Below are 20,904 nucleotides of genomic sequence, written 5' to 3'. Positions count from 1 at the left end.
AAAGGCCCAACTGGTGGAGGGCTGCATTGATAGTTGACTTTGTGGAACTTTCTCCCATCTTCCTACTGAATCTCTGGAGCTCAGCCACAGTGATCTTGGGGTTCTTCTTTACCTCTCTCACCAAGGCTCTTCTCCTACGATTGCTCAGTTTGGCTGGAGAGCCAGGTCTAGGAAGACTTCTGGTGGTCCCAAACTTCTTCTATTTAAGGATTATGGAGGCCACTGTGCTCTTAGGAACCTTGAGTACTGCAGAAATTCTGTTGTAACCTTGGCCAGATCTGTGCCTTGTCACAATTCTGTCTCTAAGCTCCTTGGCCAGTTTCTTTGACCTCATGATTCTCATTTGGTCTGACATGCACTGTAAGCTGTGGGGTCTTATATACACAGGTGTGTGCCTTCCCAAATCAAGTCCTATCAGCTTAATTAAACACAGCTGGACTCCAATGAAGGAGTAGAACCATCTCAAGGAGGATCACAAGGAAATAGACAGCATGTGGCTTAAATATGAGTGTCTGAGCAAAGGGTCTGAATACTTATGACCACGTGATATTTCAGTTTTTCTTTTTTAATAAAGTTGCAAAAATGTCTACATTTCTGTTTTTTTTTCAGTAAAGATGGGGCGCAGAGTGTACATTATTGTGAAAAAAAAGATTTTTTTGAATTTACCCAATGGCTGTAGTGAAACAAACAGTTAAAAATTTAAATGGGTCTGAATACTTTCTGTACCCACTGTACTTGATGCTGAATAAATTGCGTTTTTTGTTTTCATTTTTTTCCTCATTTGCATATCATTATCATGTCTGTTGATACTGTGATTTCCATAATTCCAGGACTTTTCCTTCTTGGCAATACAATTAACCAAACACAACAATGCCAGCCTATGGTATTATATACTAACTAGATGGTGGCCCGATTCTAACGCATCGGGAATTCTAGAATATGCATGTCCACGTAGTATATTGCCCAGACACGTAGTATATTGCCCAGCCACGTAGTATATTGCCCAGTCACGTAGTATATTGCCCAGCCACGTAGTATATTGCCCAGCCACGTAGTATATTGCCCAGCCACGTAGTATATTGCCCAGTCACGTAGTATATTGCCCAGTCACGTAGTATATTGCCCAGTCACGTAGTATATTGCCCAGCCACGTAGTATATTGCCCAGCCACGTAGTATATTGCCCAGTCACATACTATATCGCCCAGCCACGTACTATATTGCCCAGCCACGTAGTATATTGCCCAGTCACGTAGTATATTGCCCAGTCACGTAGTATATTGCCCAGTGACGTAGTATATTGCCCAGCCACGTAGTATATTGCCCAGCCACATAGTATATTGCACAGCGACATAGTATACAGCACAGAGCCACGTAGTATACAGCACAGACACGTAGTATATTGGCTAGTCCCACGTAGTATATAGCAGCCATGCAGTATATAGTACTGCCCACGTAGTATATAGCAGCCATGTAGTATATAGTACTGCCCACGTAGTATATAGCAGCCATGTAGTATATAGTACTGTCCACATAGTATATAACAGCCATGTAGTATCTAGTACTGCCCATGTAGTATATAGCAGCCATGTAGTATATAGTACTGCCCACATAGTATACAGCAGCCATGTAGTATATAGTACTGCCCATGAAGTATATAGCAGCCATGTAGTATATAGTACTGTCTCGTAGCATATAGCAGCCATGTAGTATATAGTACTGCCCACGTAATATATAGCAGCCATGTAGTATATAGTACTGCCCAGGTAGTATTTAGCAGCCATGTAGTATACAGTACTGCCCACGCAGTATATAGTAGCCATGTAGCCCACGCAGTATTTAGCAGTGTGGGCACATATCCCTGTTAAAAAATAAGAATTAAAATAAAAAATAGTTACATACTCACCCCTGGGATCCAACGGCGCTGTGGCGATGGGCGCGCGGCTGCCGCCATCTTCTGTTCCCAGGATGCATTGCGAAATTACCCAGAAGACTTAGCGGTCTTGCGGAGCCTCGTGTGGTAATGTGTGGGGACGGAGCCTCGTGTGGTAATGTGTGGGGATGGAGCCTCGTGTGGTAATGTGGGGGAACGGAGCCTCATGTGGTAATGTGTGGGGACGGAGCCTCGTGTGGTAATGTGCGGGGACGGAGCCTCGTGTGGTAATGTGGGGCAACGGAGCCTCGTGTGGTAATGTGTGGGGACGGAGCTTCACGTGGTAATGTGGGGGGACGGAGCATCACGTGGTAATGCGCGGAGACGGAACCTCGTGTGGCAATGTGCGGGGATGGAGCCTGTTGTGGTAATGTGGGGGAACGGAGCCTCGTGTGGTAATGTGTGGGGACGGAGCCTCGTGTGGTAATGTGTGGGGATGGAGCCTCTTGTGGTAATGTGTGGTGATGGAGCCTTGTGTGGTAATGTGTGGGGATGGAGCCTCATGTGGTAATGTGTGGGGACGGAGCCTCGTGTGGTAATGTGTAGGGACAGAGCCTCGTGTGGTAATGTGGGGGGGCGGGTGTCATGATCCCAATGGCAGGGGATCACAAAAGGACAAGCACAAAAAACAAAACAAGCTCTAGGGTGATGGAACCTGAGCTGACCGCGATCCTGAACCTAAACACACAACTAGCAGTAGCCGGGGAAAGTGCCTACGATGATTCCTAGACGTCTCGCGCCAGCCGAAGGATTAACTTCCCCTATAAGAAGAAACACAGACCTCACTTGCCTCCAGAGAAACACCCCACAGAAATAGAAGCCCCCCACATGCAATAACGGTGAAATGAGAGGAAAGCACATACGTAGTTATGAAAATAGAATCAGCAAAAATGAGGCCCGCTAAAGCTAGATAGCAGAGGATACAAAAGTGAACTGCGCGGTCAGCGAAAAACCCTTCAATAAACCATCCTGAAATTACTTGAACTCATGTGCCAACTCATGGAACATGAGGAGTAATTTCAGCCCACTAGAGCAACCAGCAGCAAGGAATCACATATCTGCAAGCTGGACTAAGACAAAAATTAAGCAAAACGTGGAACAGGAAAATCAAAACTTAGCTTGTCCTGAAGATAACAGACGCAGGGAGCAGAGGTAAAAAGACACGCTGATTACATTGATAGCCGGCGAGGAAATGACAAAAAAGCCAGGTTAAATAGGAAACTCCCATAACCTGATGGAACAGGTGGACACCAGAGACCGCAGAGAACACAAGTCACCCAGTACCATCAGTAACCACCAGAGGGAGCCCAAAAACAGAACTCACAACAGTACCCCCCCCTTGAGGAGGGGTCACCGAACCCTCACGAGAACCACCAGGGCGACCAGGATGAGCCCTATGAAAAGCACGGACCAAATCGGCAGCATGAACATCAGAGGCAATCACCCAAGAATTATCCTCCTGACCATAACCCTTCCACTTGACCAAATACTGGAGTTTCCGTCTGGAAACACGAGAATCCAAGATCTTCTCTACAACATACTCCAATTCACCCTCCACCAGCACCGGAGCAGGAGGCTCAAGCGAAGGAACGACAGGTACCTCATACTTCCGCAACAACGACCGATGGAACACATTATGAATAGCAAACGATGCCGGGAGATCCAAACGAAACGACACAGGGTTAAGGATTTCCAAGATCCTATAGGGACCGATGAACCGAGGCTTGAACTTAGGAGAAGAGACCTTCATAGGAACAAAACGAGAAGACAACCACACCAAGTCCCCAACAAGAAGTCGAGGACCCACGCGGCGACGGCGATTAGCAAACTGTTGAGCCCTCTCCTGGGACAACTTCAAATTGTCCACCACATGACTCCAAATCCGATGCAACCTATCCACCACCATGTCCACTCCAGGACAATCAGAAGGCTCCACTTGACCAGAGGAAAAACGAGGATGAAACCCCGAATTACAAAAGAAAGGAGAAACCAAGGTAGCAGAACTAGCCCGATTATTAAGGGCAAACTCGGCAAGCGGCAAAAAGGAAACCCAGTCATCTTGATCAGCAGAAACAAAACACCTTAAATAAGTTTCTAAAGTCTGATTAGTTCGTTCCGTCTGGCCATTCGTCTGGGGATGGAATGCAGACGAAAAGGACAAATCAATGCCCATCTTAGCACAGAACGTCCGTCAAAATCTAGACACAAACTGGGATCCCCTGTCAGAAACGATGTTCTCCGGAATGCCATGCAAACGGACCACGTTTTGAAAAAACAGAGGGACCAACTCAGAGGAGGAAGGTAACTTAGGCAAGGGTACCAGATGAACCATCTTAGAAAAGCGGTCACACACAACCCATATGACGGACATTTTTTGAGAGACAGGGAGATCCGAAATAAAGTCCATGGAAATGTGCGTCCAAGGCCTCTTCGGGATAGGCAAAGGTAACAACAATCCACTGGCCCGAGAACAGCAAGGCTTAGCCCGAGCGCAAACTCCACAAGACTGCACGAAAGAACGCACATCCCTCGACAAGGAAGGCCACCAAAAAGACCTGGCCACCAAGTCTCTAGTACCAAATATTCCAGGATGACCTGCCAACACAGAAGAATGGACCTCGGAGATGACTCTACTGGTCCAATTATCCGGAACAAACAGTCTTTCCGGCGGACAACGATCAGGTTTATCCGCCTGAAACTCCTGCAAAGCACGTCGCAAGTCTGGGGAGACAGCCGACAAAATCACCCCTTCCCTAAGGATACCAGTGGGCTCAGAATTTCCAGGGGAGTCAGGCACAAAACTCCTAGAAAGAGCATCCGCCTTCACATTCTTTGAACCTGGCAGGTATGAAACCACAAAATTGAAACGGGAGAAAAACAGTGACCAACGAGCCTGTCTAGGATTCAGACGCTTGGCAGACTCAAGGTACATCAGATTTTTGTGATCAGTCAAGACCACCACACGATGTCTAGCACCCTCAAGCCAATGACGCCACTCCTCAAATGCCCACTTCATGGCCAAAAGCTCCCGATTACCAACATCATAATTCCGTTCAGCGGGCGAAAATTTTCTAGAAAAGAACGCACATGGCTTCATCACTGAGCCATCGGAGCTTCTCTGTGACAAAACCGCCCCCGCTCCGATCTCGGAAGCATCAACCTCAACCTGAAAAGGAAGCGACGTATCTGGCTGACGCAACACAGGAGCAGAAGAAAACCGGCGCTTAAGTTCCTGAAAGGCCTCCACAGCCGCAGGAGACCAATCAGTAACATCAGCACCCTTTTTAGTCAAATCCGTCAAAGGCTTAACAACACTAGAAAAATTAGTTATGAAGCGACGATAAAAATTAGCAAAGCCCAAGAACTTCTGTAGACTCTTAATAGATGTAGGCTGCGTCCAGTCACAAATAGCCTGAACCTTGACGGGATCCATCTCAATAGTAGAAGGGGAAAAAATATACCCCAAAAAAGAAATCTTCTGGACTCCAAAGAGACATTTAGAACCCTTTACAAACAAAGAATTGGCCCGCAGGACCTGAAACACCTTCCTGACCTGCTGAACATGAGACTCCCAGTCATCAGAAAAAACCAAAACATCATCCAAATACACGATAATAAATTTATCCAGATATTCACGAAAAATATCGTGCATAAAAGACTGGAAGACAGAAGGAGCATTAGAAAGTCCAAAAGGCATCACCAAATACTCGAAATGGCCCTCAGGCGTATTAAATGCGGTTTTCCACTCATCACCCTGCCTTATCCGCACAAGATTATACGCACCCCGAAGATCAATCTTAGTGAACCATTTAGCCCCCTTAATGCGAGCGAACAAATCAATCAACAATGGCAAAGGATACTGATATTTGACTGTAATCTTATTCAAAAGACGATAATCTATGCAAGGCCTCAAGGAACCATCTTTTTTGGCCACAAAAAAAAACCTGCTCCCAAAGGGGACGAAGATGGACGGATATGTCCCTTTTCCAAGGACTCCTTAACATAATCCCGCATAGCAGTATGCTCTGGCACTGACAGATTGAACAAACGACCTTTAGGGAATTTACTGCCAGGAATCAAATCTATAGCACAATCGCAATCCCTGTGAGGAGGAAGCGAACTGAGCTTAGGCTCCTCAAAAACCTCCCGATAATCAGACAAAAATACCGGAACCTCAGAAGGAGTAGATGAAGCGATAGAAATCGGAGATGCATCATCATGAACCCCCTGACATCCCCAGCTTAACACAGACATTGTTTTCCAGTCCAGGACTGGGTTATGAGTTTGTAACCATGGCAGACCAAGCACTAAGACATCATGTAAATTATACAGTACCAGGAAGCGAATCACCTCCTGATGAACGGGAGTCATACGCATGGTCACTTGTGTCCAGTACTGAGGTTTATTCATAGCCAAAGGTGTAGAGTCAATTCCTTTCAAAGGAATAGGAACTTCCAGAGGTTCCAGACTAAACCCACAGCGATTGGCAAATGACCAATCCATAAGACTCAGGGCAGCGCCTGAATCCACATAGGCATCGACGGAAATGGATGATAATGAACAAATCAGCGTCACAGACAGAATGAACTTAGACTGTAAAGTACCAATGGCAACAGACTTATCAACCTTTTTTGTGCGTTTAGAGCATACTGATATAACATGAGCTGAATCACCACAATAAAAACACAATCCATTTTTCCGCCTATAATTTTGCCGTTCACTTCTGGACTGAATTCTATCACATTGCATTATCTCAGGTGCCTGTTCAGAAGACACCGCCAAATGGTGCACAGGTTTGCGCTCCCGTAAACGCCGATCAATCTGAATAGCCATAGTCATGGACTCATTCAGACCTGTAGGCGCCGGGAACCCCACCATAACATCTTTAATGGCCTCAGAAAGGCCATCTCTGAATTTTGCAGCCAGAGCGCACTCATTCCACTGAGTAAGCACCGACCATTTCCGAAATTTCTGACAATATATTTCTGCTTCATCTTGCCCCTGAGAAAGAGCCAATAAAGCTTTTTCAGTCTGAATCTCTAGGTTAGGTTCCTCATAGAGCAAACCCAATGCCAGAAAAAACGCATCCACATTGAGCAACGCAGGATCCCCTGGTGCCAATGCAAATGCCCAATTCTGAGGGTCACCCCGCAGGAAAGATATAACAATCTTGACCTGCTGAGCAGTGTCTCCAGAGGAGCGAGATTTCAAGGAAAGAAACAACTTGCAATTGTTCCTAAAATTCAGAAAACTAGATCTATCTCCAGAAAAAAACTCTGGGACAGGAATTCTAGGTTCAGACATAGGCGTATGTACAACAAAATCTTGTATATTTTGAACCTTAGCAGCAAGATTATTCAGGCTGGAAGCCAAACTCTGGATGTCCATGATAAACAGCTGAGGTCAGAGCCATTCAAGGATTAAGAGGAGGAAAAAAGCAGTCAAGCTGCAATTAAGGCTAGGCAGCAAACACTGAGGAGGGGAAAAAAAAAAAAAAAAAACTTCCTCAGACTACTTTTCCTCCTACTTCAGCCAAAACGATGACCCATTTTTTCGGGCCGGCTATACTGTCATGATCCCAATGGCAGGGGATCACAAAAGGACAAGCACAAAAAACAAAACAAGCTCTAGGGTGATGGAACCTGAGCTGACCGCGATCCTGAACCTAAACACACAACTAGCAGTAGCCGGGGAACGTGCCTACGATGATTCCTAGACGTCTCGCGCCAGCCGAAGGATTAACTTCCCCTATAAGAAGAAACACAGACCTCACTTGCCTCCAGAGAAACACCCCACAGAAATAGCAGCCCCCCACATGTAATAACGGTGAAATGAGAGGAAAGCACATACGTAGTTATGAAAATAGAATCAGCAAAAATGAGGCCCGCTAAAGCTAGATAGCAGAGGATACAAAAGTGAACTGCGCGGTCAGCGAAAAACCCTTCAAAAAACCATCCTGAAATTACTTGAACTCATGTGCCAACTCATGGAACATGAGGAGTAATTTCAGCCCACTAGAGCAACCAGCAGCAAGGAATCACATATCTGCAAGCTGGACTAAGACAAAAATTAAGCAAAACGTGGAACAGGAAAATCAAAACTTAGCTTGTCCTGAAGATAACAGACGCAGGGAGCAGAGGTAAAAAGACACGCTGATTACTTTGATAGCGGCGAGGAAATGACAAAAAAGCCAGGTTAAATAGGAAACTCCCATAACCTGATGGAACAGGTGGACACCAGAGACCGCAGAGAACACAAGTCACCCAGTACCATCAGTAACCACCAGAGGGAGCCCAAAAACAGAACTCACAACAGGCGGGATTATGTGTGGTAATGTGGTGGGGGTGGGATTATGTGTGGTGATGTGGTGGGGGGCGGGATTATGTGTGGTAATGGGGTGGGGGGCGGGATTATGTGTGGTAATGCGTTGGGGGCGGGATTATATGTGGTGATGTGGTGGGGGGTGGGACTTATGTGGTGATGTGGTGGGGGCGGGATTTTGTGTGGTGATGTGGTGGGGGGGCAGGATTGTGTGTGGTATTGTGGTGGGGCGGGATTGTGCGAGGTAATGTGGTGGGGGCGGGATTGTGTGTGGTAATGGGGTGGGGGCAAGATTATGTGTGGTGATGTGGTGGGGGCGGAGCTACTGTGCAGGGGGCAGGATTAGCGAGTAATCATGATGCCTCATATATATACTAGATGGTGGCCCGATTCTAACACATCGGGTATTCTAGAATATGCATGTTCACGTAGTATATTGCCCAGCCACGTAGTATATTGCCCAGCCACGTAGTATATTGCACAGACCACGTAGTATATTGCCCAGTCACGTAGTATATTGCCCAGCCACATAGTATATTGCCCAGTCACGTAGTATATTGCCCAGCGACGTAGTATATTGCCCAGCGACGTAGTATATTGCCCAGTCACATAGTATATTGCGCAGCCACGTAGTATATTGGCCAGTTATTTAGTATATTGCCCAGTCACGTAGTATATTGCACACCCACGTAGTATATTTCCCAGTCACGTAGTATATTGCCCAGTCACATAGTATATTGCACAGCGACGTAGTATACAGCACAGACACGTAGTATATTGCCCAGCTACGTAGTATATTGCCCAGTCACGTAGTATATTGCCCAGTCACGTAGTATATTGCCCAGCCACGTAGTATATTGCCCAGTGACGTGGTATATTGCCTAGTGACGTAGTATATTGCGCAGCCATGTAGTATTTTGGCCAGTTACGTAGTATATTGCCCAGTCAAGTAGTATATTGCGCAGCCACGTAGTATATTGCCCAGTAACGTAGTATATTGCCCAGTCACGTAGTATATTGCCCAGCCACGTAGTATATTGCCCAGTTACGTAGTATATTGCCCAGTGACGTAGTATATCACACAGTGACATAGTATACAGCACAGAGCCACGTAGTATATTGCACAGCGAAGTAGTATACAGCACAGAGCCACGTAGTATATCGGCCAGTCACGTAGTATATTGCCCAGTGACGTAGTATATTGCCGAGTGACGTAGTATATTGCACAGCGAAGTAGTATACAGCACAGAGCCACGTAGTATATTGGCCAGTCACATAGTATATTGCCCAGCTACGTAGTATATTGTCCAGCCAGGTTTGTCACAGGTGAAAAAATAAAAAATAAACATGTACTCACCTTTCCGAAGGCCCCTTGTAGTCCACGGCAGCTTGCGGTCCCAGGGATGGCATCAGAGCGCAGGACCTGTGATGACGTCGCGGTCACATGACCGTGACGTCATGGCAGGTCTTTCTAGCGCAGGGCCTGTGATGACGTCGCGGTCACATGACCGTGACGTCATGGCAGGTCCTTGTCACGCAGGCGCGCAGGGCCTGTGATGACGTCGCGGTCACATGACTGTGACGTCATGGCAGGTCCTTCTGCCATACCATCTTTGCCACCGGAAACTGCAGCCGGCCTGCGGGAGCGGCTCAGTGGACTACAGAGGGTGAGTGTAGCAGGTTTATATTTTTTTAATTATTTTTAACATTACATTTTTTACTATTGATGCCGCATAGGCAGCGTCAATAGTAAAAAGTTGGGGAGACACAGGCTTAATAGCGGCGGTAACGGAGTGCGTTACCTGCGGCACAACATGGTCTGTTACCGCCGGCATTAACCCTGTGTTAGCGGTGACCGGAGGGGAGTATGCGGGCGACAGGCACTGACTGTGGGGAGTAAGGAGCGGCCATTTTCTTCCGGACTGTGCCCGTCGCTGATTGGTCGCGGCAGCCATGACAGGCAGCTGCCGAGACCAATCAGCGAATGAATAACCGTGACAGAAAGACAGACAGACAGAAGGACAGACGGAAGTGACCCTTAGACAATTATATAGTAGATAGAAGATATAGTTATTAATTAAATATATTCTTTTGTTATCATTCGGATGCGTGCACAATTATTTGCTGTTCTATTGTCATTAATAATATGAGATGAAAAAAAAAATACTTTTTCCTTATTATTTTCTGCTTTTTGTGTTCTTGGTCGTATCTAATTCGGAGCTTGGTTTTTCACTTGGCAATACAATTGAAGAGTGAATATCATATGCGGCATAACTTGCCGACCTATTTTCCACTGAATGACAGGGCAGCTCCATTTTAGCAGTACATCTGTCTGTGGTTCCCTAACGGGGTCCCGATGATCCTTGACGGTAGGGAACATCATGACTGCCTAGTGACTGCTCCTACAAGAGATGCCCACTACACAACAATGCCATTACTACAAAAAATGTCATTACGAGTTTGAGAATTTTACAGCAACACAATCAATGAAGATCAACCATCTACTATATAATTGTCTAAGGGTCACTTCCGCCTGTATGTCCTTCTGTCTGTCACAGATATTCATTGGTCGTGGCCTCTGTCTATCATGGAAATCCAAGTCACTGATTGGTCGCCGCAAAACAGCCATGACCAATCAGCGACAGGCACAGTCCGGAAGAAACTGTCAGTCACTGCCCGGCGCCCGCATACTCCCCTCCGGTCACCGCTAACACAGGGTTAATGCCGGCGGTAATGGAACACTGCCGCGGGTAACGCACTCCGTTACCGCCGCTATTAACCCTGTGTGTCCCCAACTTTTTACTATTGATGCTGCCTATGCGGCATCAATTGTAAAAAATGTAATGTTAAAAATAATAATAAAAAAAAAAAAAAAACTTGCTATACTCACCCTCCGTGGTCCGCAGAGCCGGCCGCCATCTTCCGTTCCCGGCGATGCATTGCGAAATTACCCAGATGACTTAGCGGTCTCGCGAGACCGCTAAGTCATCTGGGTAATTTCGCAATGCATCCTGGGAACGGAAGATGGCGGCAGCCGCGCGCCTATCACCGGAGCTCCGCTGGACCCCACGAGGTGAGTATATAACTTTTTTTATTTTACTTATTTTTTTTAACAGGAATATGGTGCCTACACTGCTGCATACTACGTGGGCTGTGTTAGATACCGCGTGGCTCTGTGCTGTATACTACATAGGCAGTGTTATATAGTATGTGGGCTGTGTGATATACTCCGTGGTATGTGCTATATATTACGTGGCCACTGTTAAATACTGCATGGGCTGTGCTATATACTACGTGACTGGGCAATATACGTGGCTATGTGCTGTATACTACGTGGCTGGGCAATATACTACGTGGCTGGGCAATATACTAGGGGTCTGTGCTTTATACTACGTGACTGGGCAATATACTAAGTAGCTGGGCAATATACTACGTGACTGGGCAATATACTACGTGACTGGGCAATATACTACGTGTCTGTACTGTATACTACGTGACTGGGCAATATACTACGTGGCTCTGCAATATACTACGTGGCTGGGCAATATACTACATGACAGGGCAATATACTACGTGGCTGGGCAATATACTACGTGGCTGGGCAATATACTACGTGACTGGGCAATATACTATGTGGCTGGGCAATATACTATGTGGCTCTGTGCGGTATACTACATGGCTCTGTGCTGTATACTACGTGGCTCTGTGCTGTATACTACGTCGCTGGGCAATATACTACGTGACTGGGCAATATACTATGTCACTGGGCAATATACTATGTGACTAAGCAGTATACTACGTGTATGTGCTGTATACTATTGTGGCTGGGCAATATACTACGTGACTGGGCAATATACTACGTGACTGGGCAATATACTACGTGGCTGGGCAATATACTACGTGGCTGGGCAAATATACTACGTGGCTGGGCAATATACTACGTGTCTGTGCTGTATACTACGTCGCTGTGCAATATACTACGTAGCTGGGCAATATACTACGTGACTGGGCAATATACTACGTGGCTGGGCAATATACTATGTGACTGGGCAATATACTACGTGGGCCGTGCAATATACTACGTGGACATGCATATTCTAGAATACCCGATGCGTTAGAATCGAGCCACCATCTAGTAATCTATAATCATTACCCATCTTCTTTATCCTGGGAAATTAATTCCACTATCGCTATTAAACATTTTGGTTCTGGTTATCCTACCATCACATTGAATTTTTTTTTTTTTTTTTTAAAGAACATTATCTAATTCCATAATAAGTTTCCCTGCATCTGAAGTATGTATTAAATAACACTACAAGATAACTTCCAAAATTATCTATAGTTAAAATGATCAGCAAAGTAATGAAAAGGGTATTCACATCACCAAGATCCTATCCCAATATGTAGTATGAGTAATACTAATAATATTAGCAAATAACCCCAATTAGAAATGTAGTATAGTTCTTTTGATTCGCTATGTTGTTTTCCCCATATGGAGAGCATTGCCAGAGGTTAGATATCCACTCATATAGAGACAGTTAGTAAGCTGTTAGTGGCCGTAATCATGGATAGCTGTTGTGAATTCTGTGGCTGAATTCACTCCTGTGGTCACAAGTGGTACTGCAGCTTCTGAGCTTCCTCCCTCAGGTGTTCTGGTGAGCTCGTTAACTGCTTCATTACTTAACTCCGCCTGATGCTGCTATCCTGGCTCCTTGTCAATGTTTCAGTGTTGGATCTGAGCTTCTCCTGATTGTTCCTGTGACCTGCTGCTCTGTATAGCTAAGTGCTTTTTGCTTTTTTGTTGCTTTTTTTCTGTCCAGCTTGTCTTTTGTTTTGCTGGAAGCTCTGAGACGCAAAGGGTGTACCGCCGTGCCGTTAGTTCGGCACGGTGGGTTTTTTTTTGCCCCCTTTGCGTGGTTTTGCTTTAGGGTTTTTTGTAGACTGCAAAGTTCGCTTTACTGTCCTCGCTCTGTCCTAGAATATCGGGCCCCACTTTGCTGAATCTATTTCATCCCTACGTTTTGTCTTTTCATCTTACTCACAGTCATTATATGTGGGGGGCTGCCTTTTCCTTTGGGGAATTTCTCTGGGGCAAGTCAGGCCTATTTTTCTATCTTCAGGCTAGCTAGTTTCTTAGGCTGTGCCGAGTTGCCTAGGTAGTTGTTAGGCGCAATCCACAGCCGCTTTTAGTTGTGTTTAGGATAGGATCAGGTGTGCAGTCTACAGAGTTTCCACGTCTCAGAGCTCGTTCTTGTATTTTTGGGTATTTGTCAGATCACTGTGTGCGCTCTGATCGCTAAGCACACTGTGTTTCTGGATTGCCTTCATAACACCTGTCATTAGCAAACATAACAGATAGCTAAGCTACTGTAATGCCCTGCACATGGGGTAAGTGACCTAGCAAATTAGAAGAACTATACTACATTTCTAATTGGAGATATTTGCTAATACTATTATTATTACACCTACTACATATTGGGATAGGATCTTGGAGATGAGAATACCCCTTTAAGTGAACATAGAAGATGTAAACCATGTCCAACAATGTTTATAATAACAAGAGCTTTGCTTCCATTGTACATTGATAATTATATCACATTATATAATAACAAGGCACTTACCATTGAGTCTAAGGCAGAGACAAGGCTTGTGATAATTTCATCTTTTCCATTAGAAACATTTGAAATCCACATATCAGATTTAGAGTCGTTCACTGGTCCTTCATACTGCTTTCCTGCAAATGCCATATTCTAGAAGAGAATTATAATAGCATTTAAACTACCGTACTTCAGACTGGATCTAATGTCAGAGCAACTTCCTTGCGACAATATTTGTGTGAAAATGTCAATAAAGAGTGCTCAAAAAGGGTAGAAGATATATTACACTTAACAATGTATGTATATAAATCTAAACATTCAGCATTTAATAAGGGCTTTTGTTGTACATAATATATGATAGAAATCTCTGTTTACAAATGCACAAAACCAACATATACCATTAAGTGTTTCATATATCATATTTTAGAAGAAAATATATTCCTTAAAATTGAATTTACACACTTTCAGCTCTTGGTGTGGGCTTTGTATTGCAATGTTTTTATATTACCAACAAAGAGAAAATGAAATATTTGTGTTATCTTGTGTTGCTCATGAAAGTAATCCACAGTTATTAATAACATTATTGTTAAAACATACAAAGGAAAAACAAATGAGAAACAGAAGAAAAGTGTAACGGTAAAGCTATTAGTTCTAATTGCCAAGAAGTTTTAGTACAGGCATATACATAAATATTTTGTATCCCCTGGCTTAATAAGGCTATGTGCCCACGTTGTGGATTTTTCCACACCGTTTTTGAAAAATTAACCGCGTATTTCTTGCGGTTTTTGTGCGGATTTCACCTTCGGTTTTACACCTGCGGATTCCTATTGAGGAGCAGGTGTAAAACGCTGCGGAATCCGTACAAAGAATTGACATGCTGCGGAAAATACAACGCAGCGTTTCCGTGTGGTATTTTCCGCAGCATGTGCACTGCGGATTTGGTTTTGCATAGGTTTACATGGTACTGTAAAAACAGCTGCGAATCCACAGCGGCCAATCTGCAACGTGTGCACATACCCTTATTGTCATAAAACAACAGGATAGTTTATTCCACCTTTGCTCCACTGATTGTTTACAGGCTGCAGTGGCATCACGCCAGTAGCACACATCAACAGCTCCAGCCAACCTGGCATTAGATTAATTTTGCCTGGATGATGAATAGCATGAATCAGTCCATGGCTGTGTTATTGAAGATTCTTTCTATGAAATGCTGTTGGGTCCAGACACAACATACTTTGAAAAGCCCGAGGCAGGGCTCACAGTGGCTTCGCTGTATGCATGCATGCCTTGAACAGCCGTTTGAGGGTGAAAATATCTGCGCTCGGTAATGGATCTAAATATGCAGCTTGCAACACCCAAGAGCATTGCAAACCTGGAGAGGAGATTAGAGCTCACTGACTGGGACCAGTGATATGGAGGAGAGTGGATGTGGGGAAGATCAGGACCCAGAAGTAGGTAGCTGTGACACTGAAGAAGGGGCATGGGGAAATGTACCAGGGAGCCAAGTCCTGATCTGGCACAACCTAGCAAATGTCTTTTTGGCTGATATTAGGAATGCAAGCCCAGGACTGGGATCACTATAGCAGGACATTGCTCTTAGCAACCAGGAAAACGACAGCTGTAGGAAGGAGGGAAATAGGAGTGTAGTAAAGACAGATGATGGTGGTAGGGACTCTATAATTATGGTCATCTGCCGCCGAGACCATGAGTGCAAAACAGTGTGTTGTCTGCCGGGTCTCGGGTTCGGCATACTGTGGATCAGATTGCAGGGAGGGGTTGGGGGGTAACCCCAGCGGTTATGGTACAAATCGGTACCAATAACAAAGTTAGAAGCAGGTGAAGGGTCCTTGAATTTTTTTTCTGGGAACAAGGAGAGAAGCTGAAGTCCAGAACTCTCTCTGTTAACTCTATCTATACCCTTATTTGCACAGCTAACCTCCCACCTCCCCAGATCCTAGTTTAAAAGCTCCTCCCCCAGCACAGCTACACCCTCCCCATTGAGGTGCAGCCTATCCCTACTGCAGAGCCAGTAGCCGACAGAGAATTCAGCCCAGTTCTCCATGAACCCAAACATTTCCATCCTGTACCAATTTCTAAGCCACTTATTTATCTCCCTAAGCTCTCGCTGTCTTTCTACTGACGCCCGGGGCACTAGCAGTATTTCTGAAACTACCACTTCAGAGGTCCTGTCAGCAGATTTTGCCGCTATAAGATGCGGCCATTGCCTTTCAGGGCTTATCTACAGCATTCTATAATGGAGTATATAAGCCCCTGGTCCGACCTGCAAAAGAAGAAAAATAAGTTATATCATACTCACCGGGGGGCGGTCCTGTACGATCCAGTCCGATGGGTGTCGCAGGTCTGGGTCTGGCGCCTCCTATCTTCTTGTGACGCTGCCCTCCTGCTTCTTCATCGTTTCCTGCATTGGCGCTCCTGCGCAGGCGTACTTCTCTGCCCTGTTGAGGGCAGAGTAAAGTACTGCAGTGCGCGGGCGCTGGGAAAGATCAAAGAGGCCCAGCGTCTGCAAACTGCAGCACTTTACTCTGCCCACAACAGGGCAGAGAAGTACGCCTGCGCAGGAGCGCAATACCGGGGAGCGAAGAAGCAGGAGAGCGGCGTCACAAGAAGATGGGAAGCACCGGACCCGGATCTGTGACACCCATCGGACCGGACCGCCCCCCGGGTGAGTATAATAAAACTTATTTTTCTTCACTTGCAGGTCGGACCGGGGGCTTAGCTGCAGCAATATAGAATGCTGTAGATAAGCCCTGAAAGGCGGTGGCCGCGTCTTATTCAAAATTTCAGGAATGTTCAATACTAACTAAATGAATATGAAACAGGACTGATTTATTGAGTTAGTTGTTGCTTGGTTAGTTATCAGTTTAGTACATACTGATACTTAGGCATCACCTTAGAGAGAGTTTTTTTAGTATTTCAACCTATTTTGGTCTTAATGACAGCCAAATTAGATCTCATACTTTGCACTGATGAGGAGCAACACCCTGAAATACCATTCCTGCAAATTGAGATTCTGGTTTGGCTTTTATCCTGAGTCATATTGCAAGGCTTGTTAAAGGGTCAATACTGATCCTTAGGATTGCTACTTTCAATAGGTGGTGTAAGAGTGTAACAAGAGAAATCATACACCTCTACCCCTAAAGTAGTATATTGAAATATGTATTGCAACTAATATATAGTGTTGAAAGGTACTGATGCTGCTATGTAAATACTGTAAAAGTAATGCCTAATGTGAGTAACCTGCACTCAGCTCAGGTGCAGGGAAAGTATATGATATAATTTACACTTTAGGACATAGAGCAGATTAGACAGTGCTAGGCATCGTAAGTGTAATATGCTTAGTGCATACTGGTAGAAGATAGTGAATGTAGTTATGTATGTGAAAGGATATGTTTGTCCAGCGACAGATTGCTGGGGCAGACAGAGTAAAGAGACAATTAATGATTGGTCCAGTCCAAAGTGGGAGGGTTAGGGCCAATAAAAAGGCAATCACTTCCTAGTTTAATCAGTTAGTGAAAGAGTTCATTAGTGACAGTTCCTAGGGTAGTTAAAAGTGCAGTGAGCTGCTAGCAGAAGCTAGTACAAGCTGTGCTTGGTGGTTAGGTGGTATGAGGCCTTAGCAAACTCCCTCTGGATATTTCTGCAACATCTGGAGCTCAAGGCTATGGAGAGCACAAACACCCCTTCCATACAGAGTAAGTTGGACGTGGTGTGACAACGTGAGGGAAAGGTTATGGATCAGTATCGGGGTGCAGTAATAGGGACACATACGGCAGCAGCGGCTCAGTATTGGGGTATCAGGTGCAGTAATAGGGACACAAACGGCAGCAGCAGCTCAGTATCGGGGTATCAGGTGCAGTAATAGGGACACATACGGCAGCAGCGGCTCAGTATCGGGGTATCAGGTGCAGTAATAGGGACACATACGGCAGCAGCAGCTCAGTATTTGGGTATCAGGGGCAGTAATAGGGACACATACGGCAGCAGTGGCTCAGTATTGGGGTATCATGGGCAGTAATAAGGACACATACGGCAGCAGCAGCTCAGTATTTGGGTATCAGGGGTCAGTAATAGGGACACATACGGCAGCAGCGGCTCAGTCAGGGCCGGCTCCAGGTTTTTGTGGGCCCCGGGCGAAAGAGCCTCAGTGGGCCCCCCTCTTTAACACATACCACGATTCATGATGCACAGATACAGCAGAGAAATATACCACAGCCAGGTAGCATATAACACTGCCCACGTAGCATATAACACAGCCCACGTAGCATATAGCACAGCCATGTAGCATATAACAGCCACGTAGCATATAGCACAGCCATGTAGTATATAGCACAGCCACGTAGTATATAACACAGCCCACATAGTATATAGCACAGCCCACGCAGTGTATAACACAGCCCACGTAGTATATAGCACAGCCCACGCACTGTATAACACAGCCCACATATTATATAGCACAGCCCACGCAGTGTATAGCAAAGCCCACCCAGTGTATAGCCCAGCCCACGCAGTATATAGCCCAGCCCACGTATTATATAACACAGGCCACGTAGTATATAACACAGCCCACATAGTATATAACAGAGCCACGTAGTATATTGCCAAGCCACGTAGTATATAGCACATCCATGTAGTATATAGGACAGCCACATAGTATATAGCACAGCCACGTAGTATATTGCACAGCTACGTAGTATATTGCACAGCTACGTAGTATATAGCACATCCCACGTAGTATATAGCACAGCTCAATAGTATATAGCACAGCTCACACAGTATATAACGAAGCCACGTAGTATATTGCCCAGCCACGTAATATATTGCTCAGCTACGTAGTATATAGCACAGCTCACGTAGTGTATAGCACAGCCCACGCAGACGCAGTATATAGCACAACCCACGTAGTATATAGCGCACAGACTGCCAGCCATTTAGTATAGACAGTCTAGGCTAGGACTAGTCAACCAGGCCTGGCTCACAGCAGGCTGCCATAAAGACCCCCCCATCCCCGCAATGCATTGGGACCAGGTCCATGAACTTGGAGGAAGACTCACTCACTCGCCGTTGTTTCCATTGGGGACACAGCCTGCGCCTGGGACCGAGTGCACCGTCCGTGCACCTGACTGCTGCTCCTGCCTCCTGCTCCGCTCGTCTTTCTTCTTGGCGCTGCCACTGCACCTGCGCTGCCGCTGGACTCCTGGATGGTGGACGCGTGGATTACAGCAGCCGGAAGTGTCAGGACAGAGCGACCGCCGCCGCCGGCCCGGAAGTGACTCGTATCCATGGTGATGGCGGCGCCGGCGGTGACTGGTGAGTATTGCAGGCAGCTGTGTGAAACTCAGTCCCAGCAGCAGGCACGGCCCGGAAGTGACTCTGGCTGCGTATCCATGGTGACAGACGGTCCCGACTCCCAGAGGTGAGTATTTCGGCTGCAGCTGCGCACTGTAAATGGGCCCCCCCCCCCATCTCGCCAGGGCCCCGGCATTTGCCCGGGTACGCCGGGTGCTGACGCCGGCCCTGGGCTCAGTATTGGGATATCAGCAGGATGAGGAGTTTGTGCAGGTTGGGAATAGATGGTGATGGCTGGAATGTGAGAAGTGAAACGTGTCTTTCTTGTAATCTCTGCAGACGGGTCATGGCTGGAAGAAGTTGTCATGTCGGTCTGGGCCAGATGGAAAAGATGGGAAAAGTGACGATTCCATCATAAAGAACGTCAGCGGTAAGTCATTATCTGTAACTGTGCTGTGATCTCTTATATACTCTGTAGGGCTGGTATCTACCACTGACCATATGGCGGTAATATCCATGTTGGTCTTTATATAGAGATTATCTTCAGTAACAGCGCGGTCATCTGCTGAGGTTCTGCTCCACTATTAGGGCACGTCACCGAATTGTAATCAAGCTTACCTGGTTAGGGGCCCACTCAGAAGCTTCGCCCCCCCTGAACCAAAACCCTAGCTATGCCTCTGACTTGTAGTATACAGCTAGTAAAGCATCCAAATGTCATGGCAGCCCATCGACCTCCTGCATTTGCATCATGATGGGGAGGAGACCTGGGTTAAGCGATGGGTGCCTGCCGTGGCATGCCCCCTGGCCTATGCTGTCAGAGATTGACAGTGGCATTTAAGGAGTAACAGCAGTGTTCGGAACTTGGCTCTAATTGCTGCTGTTACAGGCAGATGCTGTATAAAGCAACCGGCATCTGCCAGGTCTCCTGTAGGCTCAGCTCATAAGTCCGCTCCATACACCTTCAACCGGCGTGTGGTACATGTGTACATCACATGCCAGGAAGGGTTTTAACGCTGAGTTTCCATATATCTAGGTTCAACTTGCTGTAAGGTACAATTCTTTGTATGCAACTTAAGGGGTTGTACAGTCACAACGTATTGATGACCTATCCATGGAATGCTAACCAATGGGCAGGGGCTGACTGGCCCAGGTGGCAAAGAGGCAAATGCCCCCCGGGCCACTCCCCCAGTAGCTGTTCAGGGCCGGATGCCTGGTGTTGGCTACAGCCACACAGCAAATTGTGCGCAGCCATGTCCGCTGTACTGTGACGTGGTCGGAAGCAGACACAGCCGCATCAAAGTTAGCGCACACGTCTGCGCTGGGCCCGGGAGCTATGCTTGGCTGTCACCTTGATGGCTGCACAGCTTCTGCTCCCTTCATGTTCGCTATACTTCCAGGTTAGGTGTCGAGCATGCGCGATGGCATCATCACACATGCGCCGACATGTCCCGAAAGCTAGAAGCAGAGAGGTGCGGCAGGGGAGCAACTGGTGAGGTAAGTATGAAAAACTTTTTTGTTTTCTTTATAAAGTAAATTTAATGGTAGGTAACTGCAAGTGATTAAGTGGGGGAGGGGGGTTAAGGAGACTGCACATGATGGAATTTGGGGGTTAAAGGAGACTGCACATGATGGAGTGAGGGGGTAAGTGGGGCTGCACATGATTAAGGTTGAGTGGGGCTGTACATGATGGAGTGGGGCTGCACATGATGAAGGGGGAGTAGGGCTGGATATGATGGACTTTAGTGGA

The 20,904-nt window shown here is 46.3% G+C and overlaps 1 protein-coding gene across 2 annotated transcripts in view; it reads right to left on the bottom strand.

Moving 5' to 3' along the window:
- The window catches only part of GTF2IRD1 (GTF2I repeat domain containing 1), a 201,802-nt gene that overhangs the window by 95,899 nt on the left and 84,999 nt on the right, over nt 1-20,904 (bottom strand). For both annotated transcript variants that reach the window (XM_069757450.1, XM_069757451.1), the window contains exon 2: nt 13,875-14,003. In XM_069757450.1, coding sequence (XP_069613551.1) covers nt 13,875-14,000 — 126 coding nt within the window. In that variant the 5' untranslated portion in view covers nt 14,001-14,003. The remainder of the gene's footprint in view (nt 1-13,874; nt 14,004-20,904) is intronic.

The sequence above is a fragment of the Ranitomeya imitator genome, chromosome 3, assembly GCF_032444005.1.
Source record: "Ranitomeya imitator isolate aRanImi1 chromosome 3, aRanImi1.pri, whole genome shotgun sequence".
Lineage (NCBI taxonomy): Eukaryota > Metazoa > Chordata > Amphibia > Anura > Dendrobatidae > Ranitomeya > Ranitomeya imitator.
Note: the sequence above shows the minus strand (reverse complement) of the source record. Positions and strands in the feature narration are given on the sequence as shown.